We start from the raw sequence: 24,205 nt of genomic DNA on the forward strand, positions 1-24,205 counted from the left end.
CAAGTGAAAGGGGACAATGGGAGTCAGACAGCATTATGTGAACTGTATAAAGCAAACCAGAGTTTTGTTTATTTTTCTTCTTTGTCTTACTTCTGAGTTAATCTATTCATTTAATACAGACAGAAGAACATTAACATGCTGCTTGAAAAGTAACAGTATTTACTGTGTAGGAAGAGACTTACATTGGGAAAACAAATTGAAAGTAGTAAATTGACAAATTAAATGAGCCCTATTCAAACTCTCTACATGAGAATGTTGACATAAACTGATCAAAAAGTTCAATATGAAGGGCATAGTGTTAAGTGGTGCGTGTACTGCACTGTCAGCAGTTGAACCATGAGGCATGTGAATGAGTCTGTTCACGAGCATTTGTGAGCGTGTATGTGTGTGTGCGTACACTATATATACAAATATCACTGGCTTTCTAACTGACACAGTAGCAACAAGTCCTATGTTAATATGTTTGGGCTCATCGACTAGAACAAAGAGTTAAAGCTGGCAAGATGCAGACAGAGAGAGAAAGACAGAAAGAAAAGCACCAGTGAGAGTTGTCACACAAGTCGCTGTTAACAATACACAGCAATCTGCCTCTTCTTTTGGAGCTGCAAAAGAGAGATGCATTGTCCCACTTCTTTCAATCACTCACACAGACGGCCTGCCACCCACACCATATACTCCCTGGTATTCAAACACTGCACAGCAGGAGGAGGAAAAACAGAGACTTATACAGCAACAGATAGACAGATACACACTCCAAGGAAAAAACACTTCCCCTACAACACACACACTTTCAACAAAAATACTGTATATTGTCATAGTTTAGATCCACAGTGATGAGTAAGAGTATAGGCTCTGTAGGAGTATGTGGCGCTAATACGGACCTCTTCACCGTGTGGTTCTGCATCAGCGCAGCCTGGTTCATGGCTCTCACCCAGCTGTTCATGTCGTCCTGCGTGTCTGCACTGAAGAAGTATGTCCTCATGCCGCTGTGCTCTGCCTGTGAGCCAACCACAGAGCTGTGTTTGTAAATGTAGGAGCGCATCCCCGTATGACTGGCCTGTTGAAAGAGAGCAGAGAACATTAACAGAGTAAAGGCAACCCGCACAAAACCAGTGGTTGGCCAGGAGTACACCTGGAAACCACTGCTGGAAAAAAGAGATGCAGAGCTTGTTAAATTGGGTGAAAAAAACAAACATACAGTGATACAACAATATAAAGCAGTATAACAGTAGACCTAGAATGGCCTAAATACTCTTTAACCAGGTTACCACAGACAAAAAGATGCTGAGCACAGATGCCATCAAAACATGCTGATATTATTCCAATATGAATATGGACAAAACACACTGTTTCAAATCGCTCCAGAACATTAGCAACAGCTAATAACTGACAAGGGGAAAAATAAAGAATGGAAAAAATAACACTCAGAGCCAACTTACACAAAGTAGAGCAGAGTTTACTAAAATGGGCGCTTCACAAAAACCATCCCCAGTAATAATCAAAACACAGTCAGCTTTTTAGGTTGGGCATTAAAATAAGTATATATAAATAAGTAATAAATATAGTTATAATAGATATACTGCAGTGCTTAAAAATGATGGCAGTGTTTCAAAATGATGACAGATTTTCAACACTATGCCTGTGTCAAATTTCAGCCCCACAACTATCTAGTGGTCAGTCAAATGGACAGTCAAACACGTATCACGCTTTGCTCTCTCGGACATTAGTTTTTATAGTCTACATTCAGGTCAGCAGAGCAGTTAGTTGGAATCAAAACTGTATGAGGCACTCACTGAATCTTACTGCATTTGTAAATCTGAAGATTCTAGCTACTGGCAACAGCTATCTGAACACTTTGGAAGTATTAATTATGGTTTTACTGCTGTTGCCTAGATGCTCTGTACCAGCCAAGCCTTGTGTATCCCACTCTAAAGCAGCAGAAAATTATTATTATATAAATATTAATCGCAACAGACAATTCACCTAACTGAAATAAGTAACATGTAACACTTACATGCTCCACTCTATGTATGATATCTTTTTCTACCATAAACATACTAGATATCAGACTGAGAGAGACTGAGATGGAGAGACAGGCTAAAAACACAAGGTCTAACAATAGCTTGCATTTCAATCTCTCCCCTAAGTACTCCTTGTACAATGCAGGGCTATTTCAAGGTGCTATCAGATTTGTAGAGCCCTCAAAAACACTTTCAACTGCTGGTTTCCAGCACTGTGTCCTTGGAGCCTTCTAAAAGTAGAATGGGCTGGAGATAAGTAAGAACTAAAGATAGTTAAAGGATATATGAATAGCCTACACTAAGACACCCACAAAAATTTAATTAAATCAGTATGAAATATCACATGACTTCATCACATGAAGTCTTTTTGAGTCATGGAAACTCTATTTTAAAGATAGTGTAACCCAATGAACCAAATCTATTTGCTTAAATGTTCTTTATCCTAAATTTAGTGGATCGGCCAAGACATGTTTGGTATTGGAACTTCTTTTTACTTTAGTAATGCAGCTTATGGAAGCAAGTACCTCACCAATTAGCATGCAGTTTGCTTGTGACTATCCACAAGTCAGTCACACTGGAGAAGAACACAAGAGCAATGGGAGGAAGGTACCTATAGTTACAGTAGACTGGCGCATGTGTCTCACAACTTCTCTGGACTGTCACGCACTCCTCACAGGCAGCCAGCCCACCAATCAGAACAAAAGAAGAATACAGTTCAGCAATAGAAAACACAACCAACTGATCACCACTTCTGTGCTTGAGCTATACTCAGTGGCTGCTGGACCTTATGTGTATAAACACTGGGAAAAAGCAAGTGTGATGAAACCACTACACTGTCAGCGCTACAGTGACAAGAAGATGACAGAAGCACACAGCGTGAACTGTAGCAAATAAACATGCCACATCACATAAGTAAGACTGCCAACATGACACACAATGCCAGCACCGTTAGAGCGAAGCCAGGAAAACAAACAACAAATAACGTCTAGCTTCTCTCACATCTTGGTGCTGCTATGTACAGGTCCAACACGGAAGCCATTTTGTCCCCCTGCCACAGTTGTATTAGCATGTAGAGCGGGGTTGCTGGCCGAGCAGAATGCGCCACAATAAGCTGTCTCTTTGATAAGGGATTAGGAAAAGCTTAGAGTGCCTCGTCTAGCCATCCGAGACAGTCCACTACCAAATATCCAGTGGGATTTGCTTACAAACATTCCCCCTCATACAAAGCATAAAGCAAATATCTCTCTACACAATGAAAACAACAGAGGCTTTTGTTGGTCACTACAATATTCAACAGAATTGCTAGCTGCAGCACAGGATAATGTGAGCAGCCACAGTTGTGAGGTGAAACATTGGGCTAGAAATGTGGAGCAAAAAAAGACAGGAAGGAAAGATGCTACTTACCTTTCTATACTAGTCTAAAATGTGAGAAATTATCTTGACTACTTTTTGGAAATGAGGCAATCCTCTCTAATGCATTTCATTTGACTTTCATGATGCTGTTATAGGTAAGAGGGGGCTTCATGAAGAACAGGTAAAGAGAGTAGAGACGTGCAAGCTAATTGTGGTGTTTCTCTAATGCCTAAACCATGCAGCTAACATACACTCACCAACTACTTTATTAGAGACACTTACTTTGTTGGTCCATTTTGCTGGTGTACAAGTAGATTTATAGTTACAGTTAGCAAGGCTAGCCATTCTCTAGCCTTTGACCAGTTTCTGACCACAGAAACTGCTCTTGGCAGGATTTTTTTTGAGCGTAGGATGATTCTTGACTTAGCAGTGTGAAAACCCCAGCAACACACCTACAGACTACTCTGCCATTACAATGTCTGTACAGTGTCACTGCTGTGTTGAGAATGGTCCACCACCCAAATAAAATCTGGTCAGCAGTCGTATGCTCAGAAACTAATGGAGAATGTGGTAGGGGTAAGCTGATAAATTCTCAATGACCACAGACATATACCGCGGACATATAAGTAGCTAATGAATACAAGGCAGGTCTTTCTAATAAAGTGGACAATAAACACACATAAACTAACACACCAGCTCACAACACACCCATGTCTGCAAAATGCACATACAACACCTCAGTGATATTCTAATGAGCAAAAAAAAAACAAAAAAAAAAACAAACACAAGAGCCTTCCAACAGTTGAGCCTGCAAGCAACAAAGCATGACAGACAACATTCAATAAGACAAAGTGATATGTATTGAAGCTATGTTGAGCCACAGGTATGCTTCCGAACTGGCAGCAGGAGGCTTTTTTTTTAAGGATTGTTAATTATACTATCATTGTGAACGTATCGTGGTATATAGTGATGGGTGCACGCTCAGATCTTACCTTGAAGGCATACTTGCGACTAATGTGGTCTTCGGGCCCCACTGGAGAAACTGTGTAGCTGGGCAGAGGGATGCTGCCCAGCACGTTTTCCTCTCGGCTGTCTGTGAAAAACAGGACTCTCAAAGTTTAGCTACTACTACTTAGTCATGCAAGCACAGCAGTTCCCTTCCACAGTGCTCTCTCTCTCTCTCTCTCTCTCTGGTAGGGTATTCCTCTGCTGCTCAGTGTCTCTCACATTGCTCTGCTAATATCATAATTCACACATTTATATTTAGTTCCACCACTGCACCCCCCCAACTCCCCAACCACTCCTCTGCAGAAGATGTGGCCATCAGTATGAGACAATTTTTAGAAACCATGCAAGATAGTGAGTGTGTATTTGTGTGCTCATGTGCCTGTGACAGAAATCAGTAGTGGTGACGGTGCTGTGATAAGTGATAAGGGTGGCCCGATTACGTGGAATAAAAAAAAAACTTCAAGGCTGTTTGGAGGAGACATTCTCCCAAATGGAACTTGGCACTTTTATCTATATGAGAAGGGGCTGACTGAGCTGAGGCAATGCAGAGCAGGCTGGCTGGAAAATGAGGACACTGATTGCTGTTACTCACTTTAACAACACAAGCAGCCATAGTTAACAAATTCTAGTAAGGCTTTGAAAGAAGTCAAAATAAAATTGATTTTGACTCTAATTTGGACTATGAATTGGAGAGAAAAACGGAGGGATTGAAGTTGATTTTCTAAGTGAAAGTAAGTTACCACATCCTCCATAGGGAACAATCTTAAATGTGACAGCTTCTTGCAGATTTTAGTGTTTAGAGTTGGAAAAATAACCTTAAAACATAAAATATGAAATGTGCCATAACTTTTTAGCTAAAAAAATTAGCAAATATACAACAATTATGCACTAAATTTTGCAGACCTGTGCTCTCTACAGAGAGTTTGTGCTTATTCACAATTAGAAAATCTACCAAACCTGTAATTTGATGAGGGGCAGCCAGACTTTTGCAAAAGACTGTAAATATTTGCTAGGGGTCAGCAAAATGACAAAAATTTAATATATTTTTTGTGACACATTAACATGCTTTATTATATTTATTTTTTTGGAAGTTTGCTAAGTTGGAACAGATGAATAGTTTAAAATCCAGTTAAACAAAACAATTTAGTTCTTTGTAATGAAACATGTAACTGGTCAGTGTTCTTTAAGTATTGATGATGTCATGATATTAATGAACATAGTCATATTATCCACCCTAATATATGCTCTTATTAGCTTAATCTAATTAAACCAAAATAGAAACTTGAATGCAATGACGTGCAAATCATTTAAACCCAATATTTAATTGAAGATAGCATACAGACAATATTTCAAATGTTGAAACTGAGAAATTATATTGTTTTTTTGAATTTAATGCCAAAAACTTGTGCAAGGGGCAACAAAAGACTGGTGAAGTTGTGTAATGCTTAAAAAAAAGCATTGCAACAATTCAAGAATAACATTTCTTAATGTAAAATAGGAAAGAACTTGGGGATTTGGGGAGTCATTTCTACAATACATGTCAATAAAAGATTCAGAGATTCCAGATGCTTTTTATGAAAGAGACAGGGCCAAAAATCAATATTGGCAGGCCATGATCTTTGGGCCTTCAGGTGGTACCGCGGTAAAAACAGACATGATTCTGTAGTAGGAATCACTGGAAATCACTGGCTCAAAAACACTCCTGAAAACCTGTGAACACAGTTCATCTCTGCATCCACAAATGCAAGTTAAAACTCTACCATGCAAAGAAGAAACTTTTTAATGATAACATTTAGACGCAGAGCATCCCAACTTTTTTGGAAACAGGGTTGAATAACTTGGTTAAAGACTTACCTTTGTAGTAAAAGAGGCAATAATCGGCCAGCACAAACCACTTCCGCCTCCAGAGCCGCATACCTGAACTGTCCTGGAAACATAAACATACACATCTCTGCCTAAACACTTGGCTTATGTGATGGAGACAGATCACTGCATGCACACTCTCACTGAAGCTGCCAATGCTAATTTCGGTGTGCTGGCAGCATATACACTATTATATATATATTATATATACACAATTCAGTTAAAGCCACTTTTTCTCTTGTGCTCAATCCACACATCACAGATATAGGCATGCGTATTTGTTTGTGTCTTGAGGATAAGTATAGTGTAAGGGTCCAGCCTGCACCGCCTGCTGCCAGCAGAGGGCATCGGCAGCAAGGTGCCCAGCCTGCACCGCCTGCTGCCAGCAGAGGGCATTCGCAGCAAGGCATAGCAGACTAATCAGGCTATCCTGGCACGCCTGTGAATTCCCCTATTTAAGGCTGAAGCAAATGCCAGTGTCTGTCACACCTTTATAGAGGGGTGACTGTTACAGTACCTACTCTTTGAAAAGAAAAGAAAAGAAAAAAGACAAAACCGCCCCAAAACCAAACAGAAAAATAAAAGGGGGCTGAGAAAAGATATTGCCACAAAAAACAAAAAGAGAGTAATTACCTCCAAATTACTCACAACACACACACACAAAAATATTCAATCCATGCAAAAGTGTTTGCTCCTGGAAGAGCTGAACCTTAAGCCGACCTTCCTCTTACACTCGCAGAGGAAGCACCCTGTTTTCTGTTTACCTTTTGTTTTACCTATCTGTAACTACCTATCTGTATCTAAAACTGCTTTGTTTGAGCATGCCATGCTTGGCGTCGCCTTGGTTTGCCATTGTTCCCCGCCCCCTCATTTCCGCCTTCCTTGAGGTGCTTTGCCTGTGGTCACCTCTGCACTCCAGTGGCGCAGCAGTAACGCTGCAGACTGCCGACTATCACAGCGGCGATTTGAATCTGGGTCACCTCACTAGCAGCAATGTTAAACACGCACTCTGTTGCCCCCATATATCTCTTTACTCTTTTTTTTCCTGCTGGGTTTCAGTTCTGCACTTGGGTCCGCCTCCCCACCACCCCATGTAACATATAGATAACCATGAATTTTTCAGATTGTTATTTTACTGTCAGATATTTTGTAAACTTTAAACAATCACTGTTTCTAATGTCTCTGACGTTGGCATGGCAGCAATCATAATGACCAATCAGTTGTGTTCCAGTAACCACTTTTGACAAACGTCCGAAGGAACTATGGACATCCAAACTATATGTGAATGAATTTTCAGCTGCTCTGTGAGGAGATGAAACTCTCTGTGCTACTTTTGGATTTTGGAATAGAAAGTATTCTCCCCACTGTGGTGAACTCACCTTTTTCCGTGCGTCCTAACAAGCTTTAGCAGCGTTAAATCACAATCACAATCCTCACAACTACGGCATCGTCAAAAAGTCATATTTAAGTATTAGTGCATTTCCAAGCAACGACAGTGAAAGAAAGAAGTGGGTTCATGTCAGTTACAGCCCTGATTTAAACAAAAGTAAACAGAGGATTGGAGAGTGGGAGAACGCTATCTTTAGAGGCTAGTTGTTTTTAGCAGCTGGCTAACTTGAAGTAGCGCTCTTTCACTCACACAACACAGCAAATTGATGATACTGTAGATCAAACATGACACAAAAACATTGCTTTTAGTTTAAACATACCTGAAAGGAGGACTCTGATTGACTGGTGTTACATATATTTCGGTTCAACCCTCAAACTACTATAGAGAAATCCACATGTCTACTAGCTGGTGTTTGAATACTGCGATATGCTCTGACATGGATGCGGCAGGACTGATGCCAGTAAGGCGGTGTGATCCATCACTGATGTACTGAGCCAGCTAATATTTGACATTGTTGAGAAACTAAACAGTTTAGCACTGGTTTTGGCCACTTGTTTAGCATTTGTAATGTGATAGCCGAGCATTCGTCAACAGATAACAGATAAAAAAAAGTTTTCTTAAATTATGACTATTACAAAAATTGCCACCGAGCTTTTCCAGCTGGTAAAAACAGCTCACCAGACACTTTCTCCCAATTTCTGGAGCAGTGGACTATTCTGTGAAATGACAAATCAAGCTTCTCTGGTGAACGCCAGGAGAATGTTACCTGTCTGACTCCTTTGTGCCATCTGTAAAGTTTGGTGGAGGAGGGATAATGCCATGGGGTTGTTTTTCAGGGGTTAGCCTAGGCCTCTTGGATCCAGTGAAGGGAAATCTTAATGTTGTAGCAGACCAAGAACTTTTTATACAATTGTATGCTTCCATTTTTGTGGGAACAGTTTGGGGAAAGTCCTTTTCTGTTTCAGCATGACTGAGCTCTAAGCACAAAGCAAGGTCCATAAAGGCCATAATAAAGCATAAAGCAAAAGTCCAAAAATGGATGGGTGAGTTTGTCATGGAAGAACCTGACTGGCCCACCCAGAGCCCTGATCTCAACCTCATCGAACACCTTTGGGATGAACTACAAGGGAGATTGTGAGCCAGGCCCTTTCATCCAACATCAGTGTCTAACCTCACAAATGCTCTTCAGAATGAATGGGCAAAAATTCCCAGAGACACACTCAAAAATGTTGTGGAAGAGTGGAAGCTGTTTATAGCTGCAAAGGGGGGGGCCAACTCCATATTAATGCCTATGGATTTAGAACAGGATGTCATAAAAGCTCCTGTAGGTGTAACGTGTGGGAATCCCATTATGTTTGTCCATACAGTGCATCTGAAAAAGCATAATTTCTAACACTTACCACTATATCTTTCTACAGTTATTTTGGCTCTACCTACAGCAGTGTGCAAAATTATTTTTGACCAAGACAGTTATAACATTTTTAGCCAATTACTATTGTCACATTCTTTCAGAAATACCCTTTCCCCAAGTTGCTCCTTACAGACTCTCTTTGTAGGTGGGTAATATCAGGCACCCTGGGTAAACTTGTAAACTAAATGACTACCCATCACTTGAAGAGAAATCTCCCCAGCATGGTCTGCCTAAAATGTAAGTAATCACATTTAAGAGAAATAGCCTGTATTTGCCAGTGAATAATCTATGGGATTTAATCAATCACATCTTTGGCTTGTGAGACAGGCTGCAAATTGTCTGTTTCTGATCAACACCAGAAATAGGTCTTAATGTAGATTAAGCCAGGCATGTGTCAGTGAATGCGCAAAGAATGCAATCATATTTTATTTTATAACCAGCTATTCTTATGGTCATTTATGAGGAGATTACTGTATAATGTGTATATACACTTCAACCCAGTGGAGATCTTAACATGTTTTCCATGATCACCATGTTTGTACAACCCCAATTCCAATGAAGTTGGCATGTTGTGTAAAACATAAATAAAAACAGAATACAATGATTTGCAAATCCTTTTCAACCTATATTCAATTGAATACACTACAAAAACAAGATATTTAATGTTCAAACAGATAAACTTTATTTTTTTTTGCAAATATTCACTCATTTTGAATTTGATGCCTGCAACAAAGTCTAGTACCCACACTCTTTTACTACGAAGCCACGCTGTTGTAACACGTGCAGAATGTGGCTTGGCATTGTCTTGCTGAAATAAGCAGGGACGTCCCTGAAAAAGACACTGCTTGGATGGCAGCATATGTTGCTCCAAAACCTGTATGTTCCTTTCAGCATTAATGGTGCCTTCACAGATGTGCAAGTTACAGACTCTCTTTGTAGGTGGGTAATATCAGGCACCCTGGGTAACCGTGGGCACTAACACACCCCCATACCGTCAAAGATGCTGGCTTTTGAACTTTGTGCTGATAACAATCCGGACAGTCCTTTTCCTCTTTGGCCCGGAGGACACAACGTCCATGATTTCCAAAAACAATTTGAAATGTGGACTCGTCAGACACAGGAGACTTTTCCACTTTGCGTCAGTCCATCTCAGATGAACTTGAGCCCAGAGAAGCTGGCGGCGTTTCTGGGTGTTGTTGATATATGGCTTTCGCTTTGCATGGCAGAGTTTTAACTTGCACTTGTAGATGGAGCAACGAACTGTGTTCACTGACGATGGTTTTCTGAAGTGTTCCTGAGCCCATGTGGTAATATCCGTTACAGAATGATGTCGGTTTTTAATGCAGTGCCGCCGAGGGGTCGAAGGTCACGGGCATTCAGTGTTGGTTTTCTGCCTTGCCGCTCACTTGCAGAGATTTCTCCAGATTCTCTGAATCTTTTGATGATATTATGGACTGTAGATGAATTCCTTGCAATTGCACGTTGAGAAATGTTCTTAAACTGTTGGACTATTTCTCATGCAGTTGTTCACAAAGTGGTGAACCTCGCCCCGTCCTTGCTTGTGAACGACTGAGCCTTTCAGGGATGCTCCCTTTACACCCAATCATGACACTCACCTGTTTCCAATTAACCTGTTCACCTGTGGAATGTTCCAAACAGGTGTTTTTTGAGCATTCCTCAACTTTCCCTGTCTTTTGTTGCCCCTGTCCCAAGTTCTTTGGAACGTGTTGCAGGCATCAAATTCAAAATGAGTGAATATTTACAAGAAACAATAAAGTTTGTCCATTTCAACATTAAATATCTTGTCTTTGTAGTGTATTCAATTGAATATAGGTTGAAAAGGATGTCCAAATCATTGTATTCTGTTTTTATTTATGAAGTGTCCCAACTTCATTGGAATTGAGGTTGTACTGGATACAATCAAAACCACTATGAAGCACTCTCTTCATAAAAGACCTCTTAATCATCATAAAGAGCAGATCTTAGTCATTCTCTTTAAAGATGAATGTAATTTACTCTTTTGTTAAAATCCAGCACAGCAGGGTCAACACTCAAATAAGTGAGGCCAAAGAAGTAACATTTGGCCAACAATTCTGAACAGTATCTGCCGAGTTTGCATACATTTGTGCTATTTACTGAGATATTTATGATTGTATTTTACGCTTATTAAGGCACAATGCAGTAATGCAGTCAATGCAGGGAAAACGATTATGAAAGAAAACCTCACCTGCTTGTAGAGCCATCCACGCATCACCACTGGGACATTTGGATTCCTCTTTATTGCACTGTCTCGCTTGCCAAAGCTATGCACCCTCCCACTCGATCTTGAACCCTATGAGACACAGGCGCACACACACAATCAAACACATAACACTAATAGTGACTCAGCACTCACTCATTGCCCAGCAGTGTTAAGAATCTGCCAGGGTCGAGTCATTTATTACAGATTCTTCTGTTACAATGCCCAGGAACACCAATGAGATCCTCTACACTCACCACTTTTGACACACACCAGCACGTTAATACATCTCATACATCATGACCATGTGCCATCTCTGCCAGGAGGTTTTGGCACAGACTGCCCAAGACATTCATCTGCACTAGTCAAAACAAAGGTGGTAGGTGACATGGGTAGCACTGTCTAGCATGGTCTTTTTACTAGGGGTGGGAATCTCTAGGCATCTCATGATTTGATTTGATTACAATTCAGAGGGCTGCGATGCAATTATAAAACAATTATCGATGCATCTTGATGCATCTTTGTTTTCTATACAGGATTTATATTTTCTCATTGTCGGACTTCGTAGTTTTAAAACAAAGTATTTGTAATGATCCATAATGAATTCAATTCCAATGTCTTTTATTAATAAATCAAATGGAAATGATGTGGCAAGTGAACTAGGCTCTCATTCACTGCTTTTGTTTGGAGCACATGAGATGCTGCTGCCACTCATGATGTGCTGTTTGGGTGAAATAAGATCCTGTGGAGGTGGATGTCCACACAGCACGTTACAGCCGCCCGAGCCGTTTTCTTTAATGATTTTATAACTTCAGTTTTGGTCTTGTTGTAGAGAGTGGAGAGGGAGGGTCGCTGTGTCAGTAAAATATTTTCGAGACTGAACTCTAAATCTCCAAAGTGTGCAGCATAGCGCAAAAGGCCCTGGTTCTCAATGACTGATAACTGCCGTGTAGACTACAGGTCACAGAGCAACGAAGTCTCGCCTGGCCAGCAGCTATGAAAAGAGATTTTAAGATGAACATTTAGAGACAAATTTACTTATTTGCATATATAAGCAGCGCAGTTGGTTTTCTGGAACATTAAATCTGCAACGAGAGACTGTCTCTCTCTATAGCGTTGCGAAGATGAAGTCGCTCCTCTTTCAAATCATTTAAATGGCACAACAGTTACATTCGGTGCCTCATGCACAATTTAAGCTGGAATGGGAAAATTCTAACAGAAGCTGGAGAATAAGAAGCGACTTTAGCCTCGTAAAACAGTCGAACGTTGAGAAACATTTTACAAGTAACTGTCCTAGTTTTGATAAAGATCTCTGATGTAAACGGGAGGAAATTGGCTATAGTAAGCAGAGAAAAGTAAGTCTGCATTTTCATTTATATTTTTTAGCTTGTACTAGAACATCAGCACACACTGAGACATACTGGACATTAAATGTTGTGGCTCCCAAGGTGGTTTGACTTTGTTGAAAGGACAACATGTCTCTTCTTAACATTTGGGCTGTGACTCCTGATCTAACCCGGCTTTTAATGCAGAGGAAGCCGGCCGGATTTCTCACTCATCCAGTAGTGCACTTACTCACTTCCAAGTTCCACCTTTCCCGTTCTGTCAACATTTGCTTTATAAATAAAAATGTAGAAAATAGATTTTTGAAATTTATGAATCGATTCACAATCATTCACGTCCGCATCGCGATGCATCTAAGAATTGAGTTATCCCCGCACCTCTACTCTTTACAGTTCTTTAATGAAACTTTTTTTAAGTAGAAATACAGCTCTGAAATTTGCTCAGACACAAAATCTATTGGGAATTCATCAAAGTTGTAATATGCATTGTATTTCTTTCTTTTTTTTACAGCAACATGACCCAAACTTCTCACACAGCCCACTGATGAAAGCTGTGTGAATTCCCTTTGGTCTTGTTAAACATAAGTGAAAACAACAGTTGTTGCCCAGTCAGTTGTTACCCTTTGGTTTGGTACTACACACAGCTACCACAAACAATAATGAAAACACTGGGCCTCGTTCATCAGTATCTTAGTTTCTTCTTAAATTTGATCTTGAGAAAGGTCCTAAGAAAAAGCCTACATAAGATTCATGACATGTTCTTAAAGCGCAGAGTTGTTTGCACCTTTGTTCTCTTGAGTGTGTGTAGATTCTATTCTTATAATACAACAAATCTCAAATAAGGAAACACTGGTGAATGTCAGAATCTTCGTAAAATCTACATAAGTGGGCTTGAAAAAGAAACTACTTCTTAAGAACACTTGGTGAATATGGTCCATTATATAATATGAATTATTTATCATTCATTGCTCCTCAAAAACAGCAGAGATGGTGCTGATTCTTAATTTTTTGATGCCACACTTCTATTCATGAATGAAGGAGATATTTTATAATGACAAATGTGATATCATCTACAGTCTTTTGCTAAAGGAAAAAATTGAATTGAATGTAAATTTATATGTAAATTATGTAACTAATTAAATGTGTAATTATACACCTAATAACGCTAGTCTTAGATCATCTAAAGACATTGGCACACCAAGCATAATTTATTTGTGCAACTTATTAGAACCTGAAGTATGTTATGTGTATGACTGATAATATCTTGTAGTATATGTAAGTATGTGTTTTTGACAGACATTTTACACATTTTTTCATGGCATGAACAAAATTAAAAATAAATGTAAAAAATGCTCATTGTGTATAGTTTTGCTGCAAAAGTACTGCGTCAAAATCTGTGTTTCTGTGTTGTCCGTTTATGTATATTATGCATTTGCGAATGCGAACCACGCCTTGGTAAGTGAGATAATGAAAGGGCTAGAATGAATTTTGGGCTAGAGTTCGGTACGGCTTCTGTGGGTCATGAGAAGGCCAACCCAAACACAACCCCTCCCCCTTCCCTTGAGGAGAAAGGGAAGGAGGTGGGGCACGAAATTAGTCATGAGTAGGAGGAGTGAAGGACTGGTATTTATAGGAAGCTAGAATCAAGTTCTAAGAGTTCAGATGTGGTCTTCAGTTATGCCATAACTCCATTTATGTTCAGTGTTTAAAGGCTTTTAGAAAAGTAAACCATTAGGTTGCAAAAATAAAAATTTATGATGAAAAATTTGGGGTGTAACGAAAACCTATTCAGAAAGCTGGTTTACAATACAGCTGCATCTATATTAAGGCCTCGATCTGATTCAAAGAGCAAAAGGAACCATTTAAAAACTGATTTTTGGCCACCACAAATTGATCCACGTGACACTAAATACTGTATGACTGTGAAACAACAGTGATGTTGCAAAATGAATATATAAATTAATAGTATAATTTATTAATGCAATTTTATAATTGTATCTAGCTAAACTAAAAAGATCACATAGCCACTTGAATGTCCTATGCCTTATTTTAAGCTTGCACAGTTGTTTCAGTTTTTTGCCTTAGTGTTGCACGAGGCCTGAGAAATATAATTTGCAACAAATAAATGGTAAATTTAACTGAACTAAATATTACTGTTTAGTTATCATTTTTGGATCATTAAGTACCCGAAAATATTTGAATTGCACAAGATTTTTTTGTGAGTGAAATAAACATTCATCTCTGCCAACAATGAAATTTTGATTTTATGAGGTAAATAGAATTACAGTCAGCAGTGCAGACATTGTAGCTGCGGATACATCATAGTAACAGATTGGTGGATCCTTTTCAAGGCTTCTAAAAACACAAGCCAGTTGCAGTCATAGTTCGCATCATATACATACAGGTCAACTTATTACTATTACTACTACTATTATTATTATTATTGATTTCATATTAAATAAGTATACTGAGCGAGTTACAAAATGCTTTGGGATATGCTCTCAAAGCACCTTCTAAAGGCAGCGACAGCAACACCGAAGTTGTCTTTCAAAATTAAGATTCATCTGACAGTTCCAGTCGAGCAAAAGCAGATCAAACACCAGGCTCCAAAGAAACAGAGAAAGTCTGTGCAATTTTTTTTTTGTTTTGTCGCTAGCTGCCTTGAGAATGTTTACTCCCCTGAGTTGAGAAAGCAAACTAATTACCAGATCCGCAAACTAACCACGCATGAAGAACATTCTGCAAGCAGCTCCCATCAAAACTGACTTGCTCATGTCAATCCACTGGAGATCCTCTTTTTTCCTGCTTTTCAAATCAGAGGAAATATTTAACAACAAATTATCAAAACTTCTGTTGTGTCTGGGTGACAGAGGAAATACTGTTAGTTGTTAAGGAGATGCTTTCACAACATCTGTATGTCATATTACATGCATATATTTGTGATAATTTTCTTTCAACTTTTTTGTCCAACAAATAAGGAGCATTTGAGCAAAAAGGCTCCTTGACAAAGGCATAATAAAGCATCACTAACGAACACTCAAACATTCATATGACCGAACATAGGGCTTCAGAGGGCTTGAAACGGAGTCTTTACAGAGGCTTTAACAGTTAATAAAATAGAACCTACAGCATAACTTCAGTGCATGGGACGAGTTCCTCTGTAACATCCTAAGCTGATTGGTCACACAAACACACTCCCAATGTTGACAAAATTAGGTGGCAAAGCTGATGGGGTGTAAAGAACACAGGAAAGAAGACTTGATAAACCGAAGAGACTGTGTAACTCTGGCAGTGATTGTTTTGATCAGAAAGGACAGAAGATCAGAAAAGGCTTGCTTAGTGTTTCCAAATTATAAATCATGACCAATGAGTGTGTTCAGCAACTACATTTCAAAAGAACAATGACACTGGCAGTTTGTCATCCAGTCAGAGACTGAAAGGAACACTCATAAGAGGTCATTTTCTTTTGCTGTGACTCAGAATAGAATATGCTTAATTAATCTCAAGGAAGTCAGCAAACAGACCTCAGTCACCTATAAAGCTAATTTAAATGCCACTGGACACACTGTATGAGTCAGTCATTGCAATTAGTTGGTAATCTGCATGTCAAAAATATCTGAAAGTCTCCTACTTACTTGTTGATAAGTATTTGATATCGCGGAAAGATTACATGTAAGCATGTAGGCATGTAAATGATTGACCAACCGTTAACTGACTAATAAAAACTGCTCAGCAAATGGTAACAGTTAAAACATTAATTTTAGAAAATTTCCAACAAACAACAGTTCCTGTTTGACTTTATTGTTCAAATTGAGAAACATTTTTAAATTGTATGCATGAACGAGTAACAGACGCTTGGTTATGCTAGATATCGCTGTTATACAGATAAAAAATCATTTTTGACGCTTTTCCGTTTTTTACAGAATTCGAAAATTCTTGTTACACTTTACATTGTATGTAAATCAGACTGATTATTCTTTGTAGGGCATATTAAATACAGTTTTGGGTCTTTACTTCATATGCATGCTTATGCCTGACCTCATTTATCATTACCACATTCTATACAATCTATATTTTTGATGCATTAATATAGAATACAGCTCAGCCAATCAGATTTTAGACCCAGAACCATCCATTTTTGTAGGGATTCTACAAACTAGTAGACTAGGCTTGTTATTGTTTAGTTGGGTCCATTTTTTTATTTGGCCTTTTTAAAAAATTCTGATTACTTGATTAAGCATATTATCAATAAAATAACATAAATAAATATAATAAAGTATTGCTAATATATATGAAAGCCTACCAATAAAGTCACTTTTAACCAGGAAAGCAATCACTCTACTGAAAATCCTCCTTTCAGCTTCTTTCAGCACATCAGATACAGCCCCATCAAGGCATTTCAGCGTATATACTTCTAGGTTTCACCCTTCTGGTGATGTTTAATTAAACATGCTATGTGTGAGCAGTACAGTGTTGTGCCAGTAATGGAACTTGCAATTCTCTGCCAGCCATGCTGTCCTGGGCTGTCCATTCATCACCCCTTTTACTATCAATGAGTCAGCAAACACAGAATGCACACTTGCGAGGCTGTTCGCCAGCTTGTTAAAATGTCTGCACCACAATAATGGGAAATGTCACCCATTAACCACTTTTAAGTCATAGGACCATGCTAACGTCAGCTTAGAGGTGGCTAAAGTGCCTGTGGCTACATTTATGTTAATTATATTGAAGGAAACACAGATGCACCATTACTGTGACGCTGTTACTGAGTCTATTCACAATAAAAGATTAAGAAAGAAGTGAAGCTCAAAACACCAGCCTGCAGTGGCATTGACAAAGAGCAGGAAGACATGTACTAACCTTAAAGACTGGTGTGGTGTCCAGGGTAGAGGAAGTGACTGTGGTGGAGGCTTCACTGACTGTACTGGAGGGCCGGAGGGTTGCCTGTAGTTTGGGCATGTGTCCACTCGGCCTGTAGAAGAAAAGCACAGCAGAGAACAGACAAGATAAGAGACATTTCTCTTTTTGTAGAGTTTTTTTGTGTAGATTAAACAGGTCTATATTGTGCTACCATCTAAAAAGTGGCTGCTGGCACTCTGTGAGCAGGAAAAGAACAGGTGTGCAAGACTGCCTTTCTTTGCCTGCTTGTCATTCAATCTCTCTCCCACACACACATTCTAAGCACATCATGCACCAACCCCCTGCAAGAGAGATCATATGAACAATACCAAGCATGCCTGTTTCATATCAGGATGTGCCAAAATGATATGTGGATTTTACATAGAAAGACATACTAATAGAAGAAGGAATGTATAACATGCATGTAAGCAAACAGGAAAGTGTTCTTCACATGCAACGTAACAGCACAGTGGAAATACATGCCTCTCAAAGGAATCAAGAATAGTTTTCCAGGGAAAACTTCACACTTCACTATATCTCACCTAAAGTTATTACAAGGAAGAGGCACCCAAAAAGATATAAAACGTAACAACTGGGAAGGAATTACAAAGGGTTAACTAGTATGTTCAGAAAAGGAGCCTAGTAAGAAGGGATTCTACAGTACACAGGTTATCAACTGGGCTTCCTCTTGACAGTATGTAAACTATATCTCCAAAAGTATCTGCTCATATGCCTTCACACGCATATGAACTTCAGTGACATCCCATTCTTTATCAACAGGGTTTAATATGATTTTAGCCCACCCTTTGCAGCTATAACAGCTTCAACGTTTCTGAGAAGGCTTTCAACAAGGTTTATTTTATGTTTATTTTAAAGTGTTTATGGGAATTTTTGACCATTCTGCCAGAAGCGCATTTTTGAGGTCAGACACTGATGTTGGACTAGAGAGCCTGGCTTGCAGTCTCCGCTCTAATTCTAAATCTAAAAGGTGTTTTATCGGGTTGAGGGGTATGCTGAAGCATTAAGAGATCCTTTCACTGGAACTAAGAGAACGAGCCCAACTCCTGAAAAAACAACCCCACACCATAATCCCCTCTCCACCAAACTTTACACTTTGCTCAATGCAGTCAGACAAGTACTGTTTTCCTGGCAATCGTCAAATCCAGGCTCATCCATCGGATTGCCAGATGGAGAAGCGTGATTCGTCACTCCAGAGAGCATGTCTCAACTGCTCTAGATCCAGTGGCGGCGCTTTACAACACTACATTCAATGCTTTGCATTGTGCTTGGTGATGTAAGGCCTGGATGCAGCTGCTTGGCCATGGAACCCCATTCCATGAAGCTCTCCACACACTGTTCTTGAACTAATCTGAAGGCCACATGAAGTTTGGAGGTCTGTAGCGACTGACTCTGCAGAAAGTTCAGCTCATGAGCTCCTGAGAGTGACCATTCTTTCACAAATGTTTGTAGAAGCAGTCTGTATGCCTAGGTGCTTGGTTTTAGACACTTGTGGCCATGGAAGTGATTGGAACACCTGAATTCAATGATTTGGATGGTGAGTGAATACTTTTGGCAATATAGTGTATTATTCTCTTCAGCAATGAAACACATTCTTAACACTCACTTTGCGACTTAAGAGAACAGTCAGGGCAGCGATGTGGAGTGAAAGTACTTCAATTCAGTACAAACATGTTCCTTTTATTACTGGTAACTGACCAGAATGCTGCCTTGGAAAATCTTTCTAATTCCTCTTATGTTTTGCTTTTCCAGAGTAAAATAAATAAAAGAATCTTCAAATATCAGTTTGAAATACAAATCAAATCTGAACACCGGTGTAATATCGATCACTTTAAGCAACTATCAGCTGATATCAAAATGATTACAATTTTGACGTGCATCCCTAGTTAATATTGAACTTGTGTGTAAATTTATGTCATGTTCCTATTCACAACACATCCATGCATAAACTGGTACAGGTATATGGTACAAGTAAAAACCTGAATGGTTACCATCACATTTAAATGTCATTTAGACAGTTGCAATGATTGTGCCTCCAGCAGTGACTTGACAACATCTCAGGTTAAAGGTGTTCCAATATTGAAAGATGCACTGGCAGCCTGACAAAAGGCCTGGCCTTCTGTCACTAACACAACTAATAAGCCAGACAGTCTTGCCTTCATCGCTCAATCTAATTGAAAGGTCACACATGGGCCAAAGCAATTTACAAAGAGCCGGAAATACTCTATTATAGTGGGGAGTTAGTACAGAGAGTCCCTTGTATTCTAAAAACTAACTAAATAAATGGCAGACAGGGTTACAGGAAAAATGTGAAAAATGAAGGACAGTTATAGTATTGATTTTAAAGATCAGACATCATGTTTACACTTAACTCTTGTAAATAGAGAGGAATTCCCTCCAAAGACAGTTCCACATGTGGCCTTAAGACTGCATTCTGAGAAGCAGCCTTGTGTCTGTCTGTCCCAGTTATACAAACAGACACATGATAACTTTTCAAAATACTTTAAAGTGCTTTTTAACATTTTCATTACAGAAAGGCATATCAATTACCATTTTATTTAAATAATATATTTGCAACTTATTTGCAAGACTAACATAAATGCTACTTTGCTCAATTAGATTAAGCTAGACCCTTATTAGTCTGACAACGGGGAAATTTCACCTCTGCATTAACTATTTTACAGTGTGGTGCTCTTAATCACAATTGTTCTCTTCAGTAATCTCTCAATAGGCAGGTCATGCATCTGCAAGTCTCTGGAATTATGAAAACCATCATTCTTTTCCTTGTAAACTGTCAAAAGGATACGACATTTAAACTAAACAAAACAGCACAAATGTATGTTATAATGCTGGACAATATATGGACAAAATACAGTTTTAATATTTGGCTGTGTGTATAGATATATATGCATTTATGTCCATTTTCTGTTATTTACATCCTGAGAACCTCACTAAAAGTTACCTTCTTACAGAGCAAGACAGATTGATCGGTCACACAGCCATGATGAGGGCTCCTGGCCAAATAGGTCATCACCTGTGAAATCTCTTCTTCTCCTACTCAGTAAAGAACCATTTAGAAAGAAGTGACAAAATTCCAGCCCGCAAGCATAATCCATTTATGAGCTATAACTATGATATATAATATAAACTATAATATAAACTCTAATTCATATAATTTCTTCATCACTACAAATGCAGCCAATCAGCCAAAGCATGTTTGGTGAATGAAGTTAGGTTTTTTCTTTCTATTTGCATTAGAACCATGAGAATAATGTTGTGAAAAAGTAATGAAAGTCTATGTCCCCAAAATCTTTCCTGGAAATACCTGCCCATGCACTTCTCTCAACTCGCTGAAACTGCATCCAGCTCGTAAGAAATACTACACATACTTGTTGCTGTGGTTTAAGACAATGTATAACTATGATCTTTAAAAACAACCAAAACATCACCAGGGGGGCAACCAGTTAACCAGAACCACTTTTCTTCTTAGCGCAGTATAGTAGATTCCACTGAACATAATAAAAGGTGAGGCTGTTTGAATTCACAACGCAGACACAGTCAAATAACACTTGCTATAGCAAAAACACTACACAAGTGTACCACAAAATCACCAAGATGTCTGCTAATTAATTTAAGGACCACTTTTTTCATCATAAATGAGCTGCAGGGATAGGGTGGGTGATATATTTTCATATGTATCGCAATCTTTTGACATACAGACACAAGGAAAGCCTTCAAAACTGTAAGTACGATTTTCATTAATTTCACATAATATGCCACACTTAATCCAATTAAATCAGACTATTTATGCTCACTTTACAACTAAACATGCAGCTAGTCAGGGTTCTTTAGGTGCAGACAATATCCACAGTATCAGAGAAGCCTGTTGTTCATCACAAATATTTAACACAATAACAATGAAATATCAGCATCCCACTGACCTCTGTTTCAGTAACACTCAAAAGCTCAACAAAACATATATAAAAAAAACGATGCTTACCACAAAGTCCCTGTGTCCCAGTTTGGACATTTTCTAGGAAATGGTACATGGCCAAAAGTTGCAGATTACATGATTAAAGATCAATAGGCATTCAATGGTAATCTACAAGACTACCCAAGGATTTTCCTGTGATGGAAACTGTAGAATGTTCGTTAATTCAGGTTCCAAACTCGAAAATACCAAAATAATTCATTTGACAAGGGAACCTAACCTACAAATCACTGTGCTAACAAATGCCCACTGGGTGATGCCCCACGCGGGATGGTGCTGCCTTACTTTCGTGCAGCATAGCACATAGTCTCTTAGTTAGTCGGCAGAGTAGCAGTAGCCTTAGAAGCTGCTGACAAACCGGAGCCGGGACCAGGCCGCAGACAGAGAGGCTTAACCGACCGTCTGTGAGCTGCAAAGAGACGTTACCTAGATACCAATGTATTCAGACTGTGTCTGTCCCCCGAGTCAAACATAAATGTCAAAAAACTCAAACAGTAAATCTAAATAACCTAACGTATATTAAACAATCATATCCAGACTGTAGCACTAGCACTTCAAAACTAAAGATTGGTTTACTTAACATAAGATCTCTAAATTCAAAAGCAGTAATAGTGAATGAAATCATAACTGATCAGAAATTTGATGTGTTGTGCCTCACTGAAACCTGGATTAGACCCGATGAATATTTAGCATTAAACGAAGCCACCCCTGCAGGCTATAATTATATACACAACCCCAGATCGTCCGGTAGAGGAGGCGGGGTCTGCATAATTTTTAGAAATTCCCTAGCTGTCAATCAGAAACACTATGATAATTTCACTTCTTTTGAGCTTCTTTACATCAATATAATTAATCCAATTACAAAACAGAATGCATTTTCTTTAATTAATATTTACAGACCACCAGGACCCTATGTAGAATTTTTAAAAGAATTTAGTGATTTCGCTGCAGATTTAGCAGTTTGTAGTGATAAAGTAATTATAGTAGGAGACTTCAACATTCATTTTGAAAAAGTTGATGACTCATTAAAAAAGGCTTTTGCATCAATTCTAGACTCAGTTGGTATTGCTCAAAATGTAACAGGACCTACGCATTACTGTAATCATACTCTGGATCTGGTTTTGACCCTGGGTGTTAGCATAGATAACCTAGATATTCTTTCTCAAACCTCAGTAATCTCAGATCATTATCTTATTTCTTTTAAACTTCATCTTAGTCATAATATACGTACATCCCCCAGCTACTCTATGAAACGTTCAATAACGCCCTTTACCGCTCAACAATTTACTGATAACCTTCCTGATTTATCAACCATAGTGTACTCTCCAGGTAACCCAGCAGAACTAGACAAACTAACTGATTGTTTAGAAAATACCTTCCGGTCTACTTTAGATGGTGTAGCACCACTTAAACACAAAAAAGAGAGACAGAAAAAACTTGCGCTGTGGTATAACGACCAAACTCGTACTTTAAAGCAATTAGTACGAAATTTTGAGCGAAAATGGCGATCAACCAAACTGGAAGTATTCCACTCTGCTTGGAAAGACAGTATTGTTGAATATAGAAGAGAAATTAATAAAGCCCGATTAGAGTATCTGGCCTCTCAGATCGAGATTAATAAAAACAACCCTAGAGTTCTCTTTAGTGTTATTTCTAAACTGACTAAAAATCAGGCAGGTACTGATCCTCAGATTCCAGCAATCCACACTAGCAATGCTTTTATGGACTATTTTGATAATAAAATCGAAAATATTCGGGACAAAATTCAACAGATAAATAGCACATCTTGTCTGTCATCTGGTGTGGCTGATATAGAACAAAATCCAGCTACCGGTTGGAATACCGGCTATCAGGTTGGAAGTTTTTAACCCACTACATCATTTAGAACTGGAGAAAATTATCTCCTCATCAAACTGCACAACCTGTACACTTGATGCAGTTCCCACAAAACTATTAAAACAGGTATTACCAGACATAATTAAACCACTATTAACAATAGTAAACTCATCATTAAACCTGGGGTATGTTCCCAAAGCCTTTAAACTAGCAGTAATTAAACCTTTGATCAAGAAACCAAATCTTGATCCTAGTGTACTATCTAACTATAGACCTATTTCAAATTTACCATTTATTTCTAAGATTTTAGAAAAGGCCGTGGCCCAACAACTTGGCTCTTATCTGCAAAGAAACCAGATCTATGAAAAATTCCAATCTGGATTTAGGCCTCATCATAGCACTGAGACAGCTCTAGTTAAGATAACAAATGATCTGCTTCTTGCCGCTGACCAAGGCTGCGTTTCTTTACTGGTACTTCTTGATCTGAGCGCAGCTTTTGATACAATAGATCATAATATCTTCCTAGAAAGATTAGAGAAAATGGTCGGTATAACTGGAACTGCCTTATCGTGGTTCAAATCATACTTGACCGATCGTTTTCAGTTTGTGAGGGTAAATAATATACCCTCCAATTATACAAAGGTTAGATATGGAGTTCCACAAGGCTCTATCTTAGGACCGTTATTATTTACGTTATACATGCTCCCCCTGGGCAAAGTTATTAGAAAACATAATGTTAATTTTCATTGTTATGCAGACGACACGCAGCTCTTCATATCAGCCAAACCTGATGACAAACAGAGAATAAAGAAAATGGAGGATTGCGTAAAAGA

General features: G+C 38.8%; 1 protein-coding gene across 9 annotated transcripts in view; it reads right to left on the minus strand.

Moving 5' to 3' along the window:
• Window positions 1–24,205, minus strand: part of plekha7a (pleckstrin homology domain containing, family A member 7a) — a 114,529-nt gene that overhangs the window by 23,980 nt on the left and 66,344 nt on the right. For 7 of the 9 annotated variants that reach the window (XM_017711147.2, XM_037540240.1, XM_017711145.2 and 4 more), the window contains 5 exons: window positions 17,489–17,600; window positions 11,274–11,378; window positions 6,237–6,309; window positions 4,367–4,467; window positions 882–1,057 (listed from right to left, as the gene is read on the minus strand). In XM_017711147.2, coding sequence (XP_017566636.1) covers window positions 882–1,057; window positions 4,367–4,467; window positions 6,237–6,309; window positions 11,274–11,378; window positions 17,489–17,600 — 567 coding nt within the window. Of the gene's footprint in view, window positions 1–881; window positions 1,058–2,631; window positions 4,341–4,366; window positions 4,468–6,236; window positions 6,310–11,273; window positions 11,379–17,488; window positions 17,601–24,205 lie in introns of those variants that run through there. The other 2 variants (XM_037540239.1, XM_037540244.1) reach the window with 2 other exon arrangements.

The sequence above is a fragment of the Pygocentrus nattereri genome, chromosome 7, assembly GCF_015220715.1.
Source record: "Pygocentrus nattereri isolate fPygNat1 chromosome 7, fPygNat1.pri, whole genome shotgun sequence".
Classification (NCBI taxonomy): domain Eukaryota; kingdom Metazoa; phylum Chordata; class Actinopteri; order Characiformes; family Serrasalmidae; genus Pygocentrus; species Pygocentrus nattereri.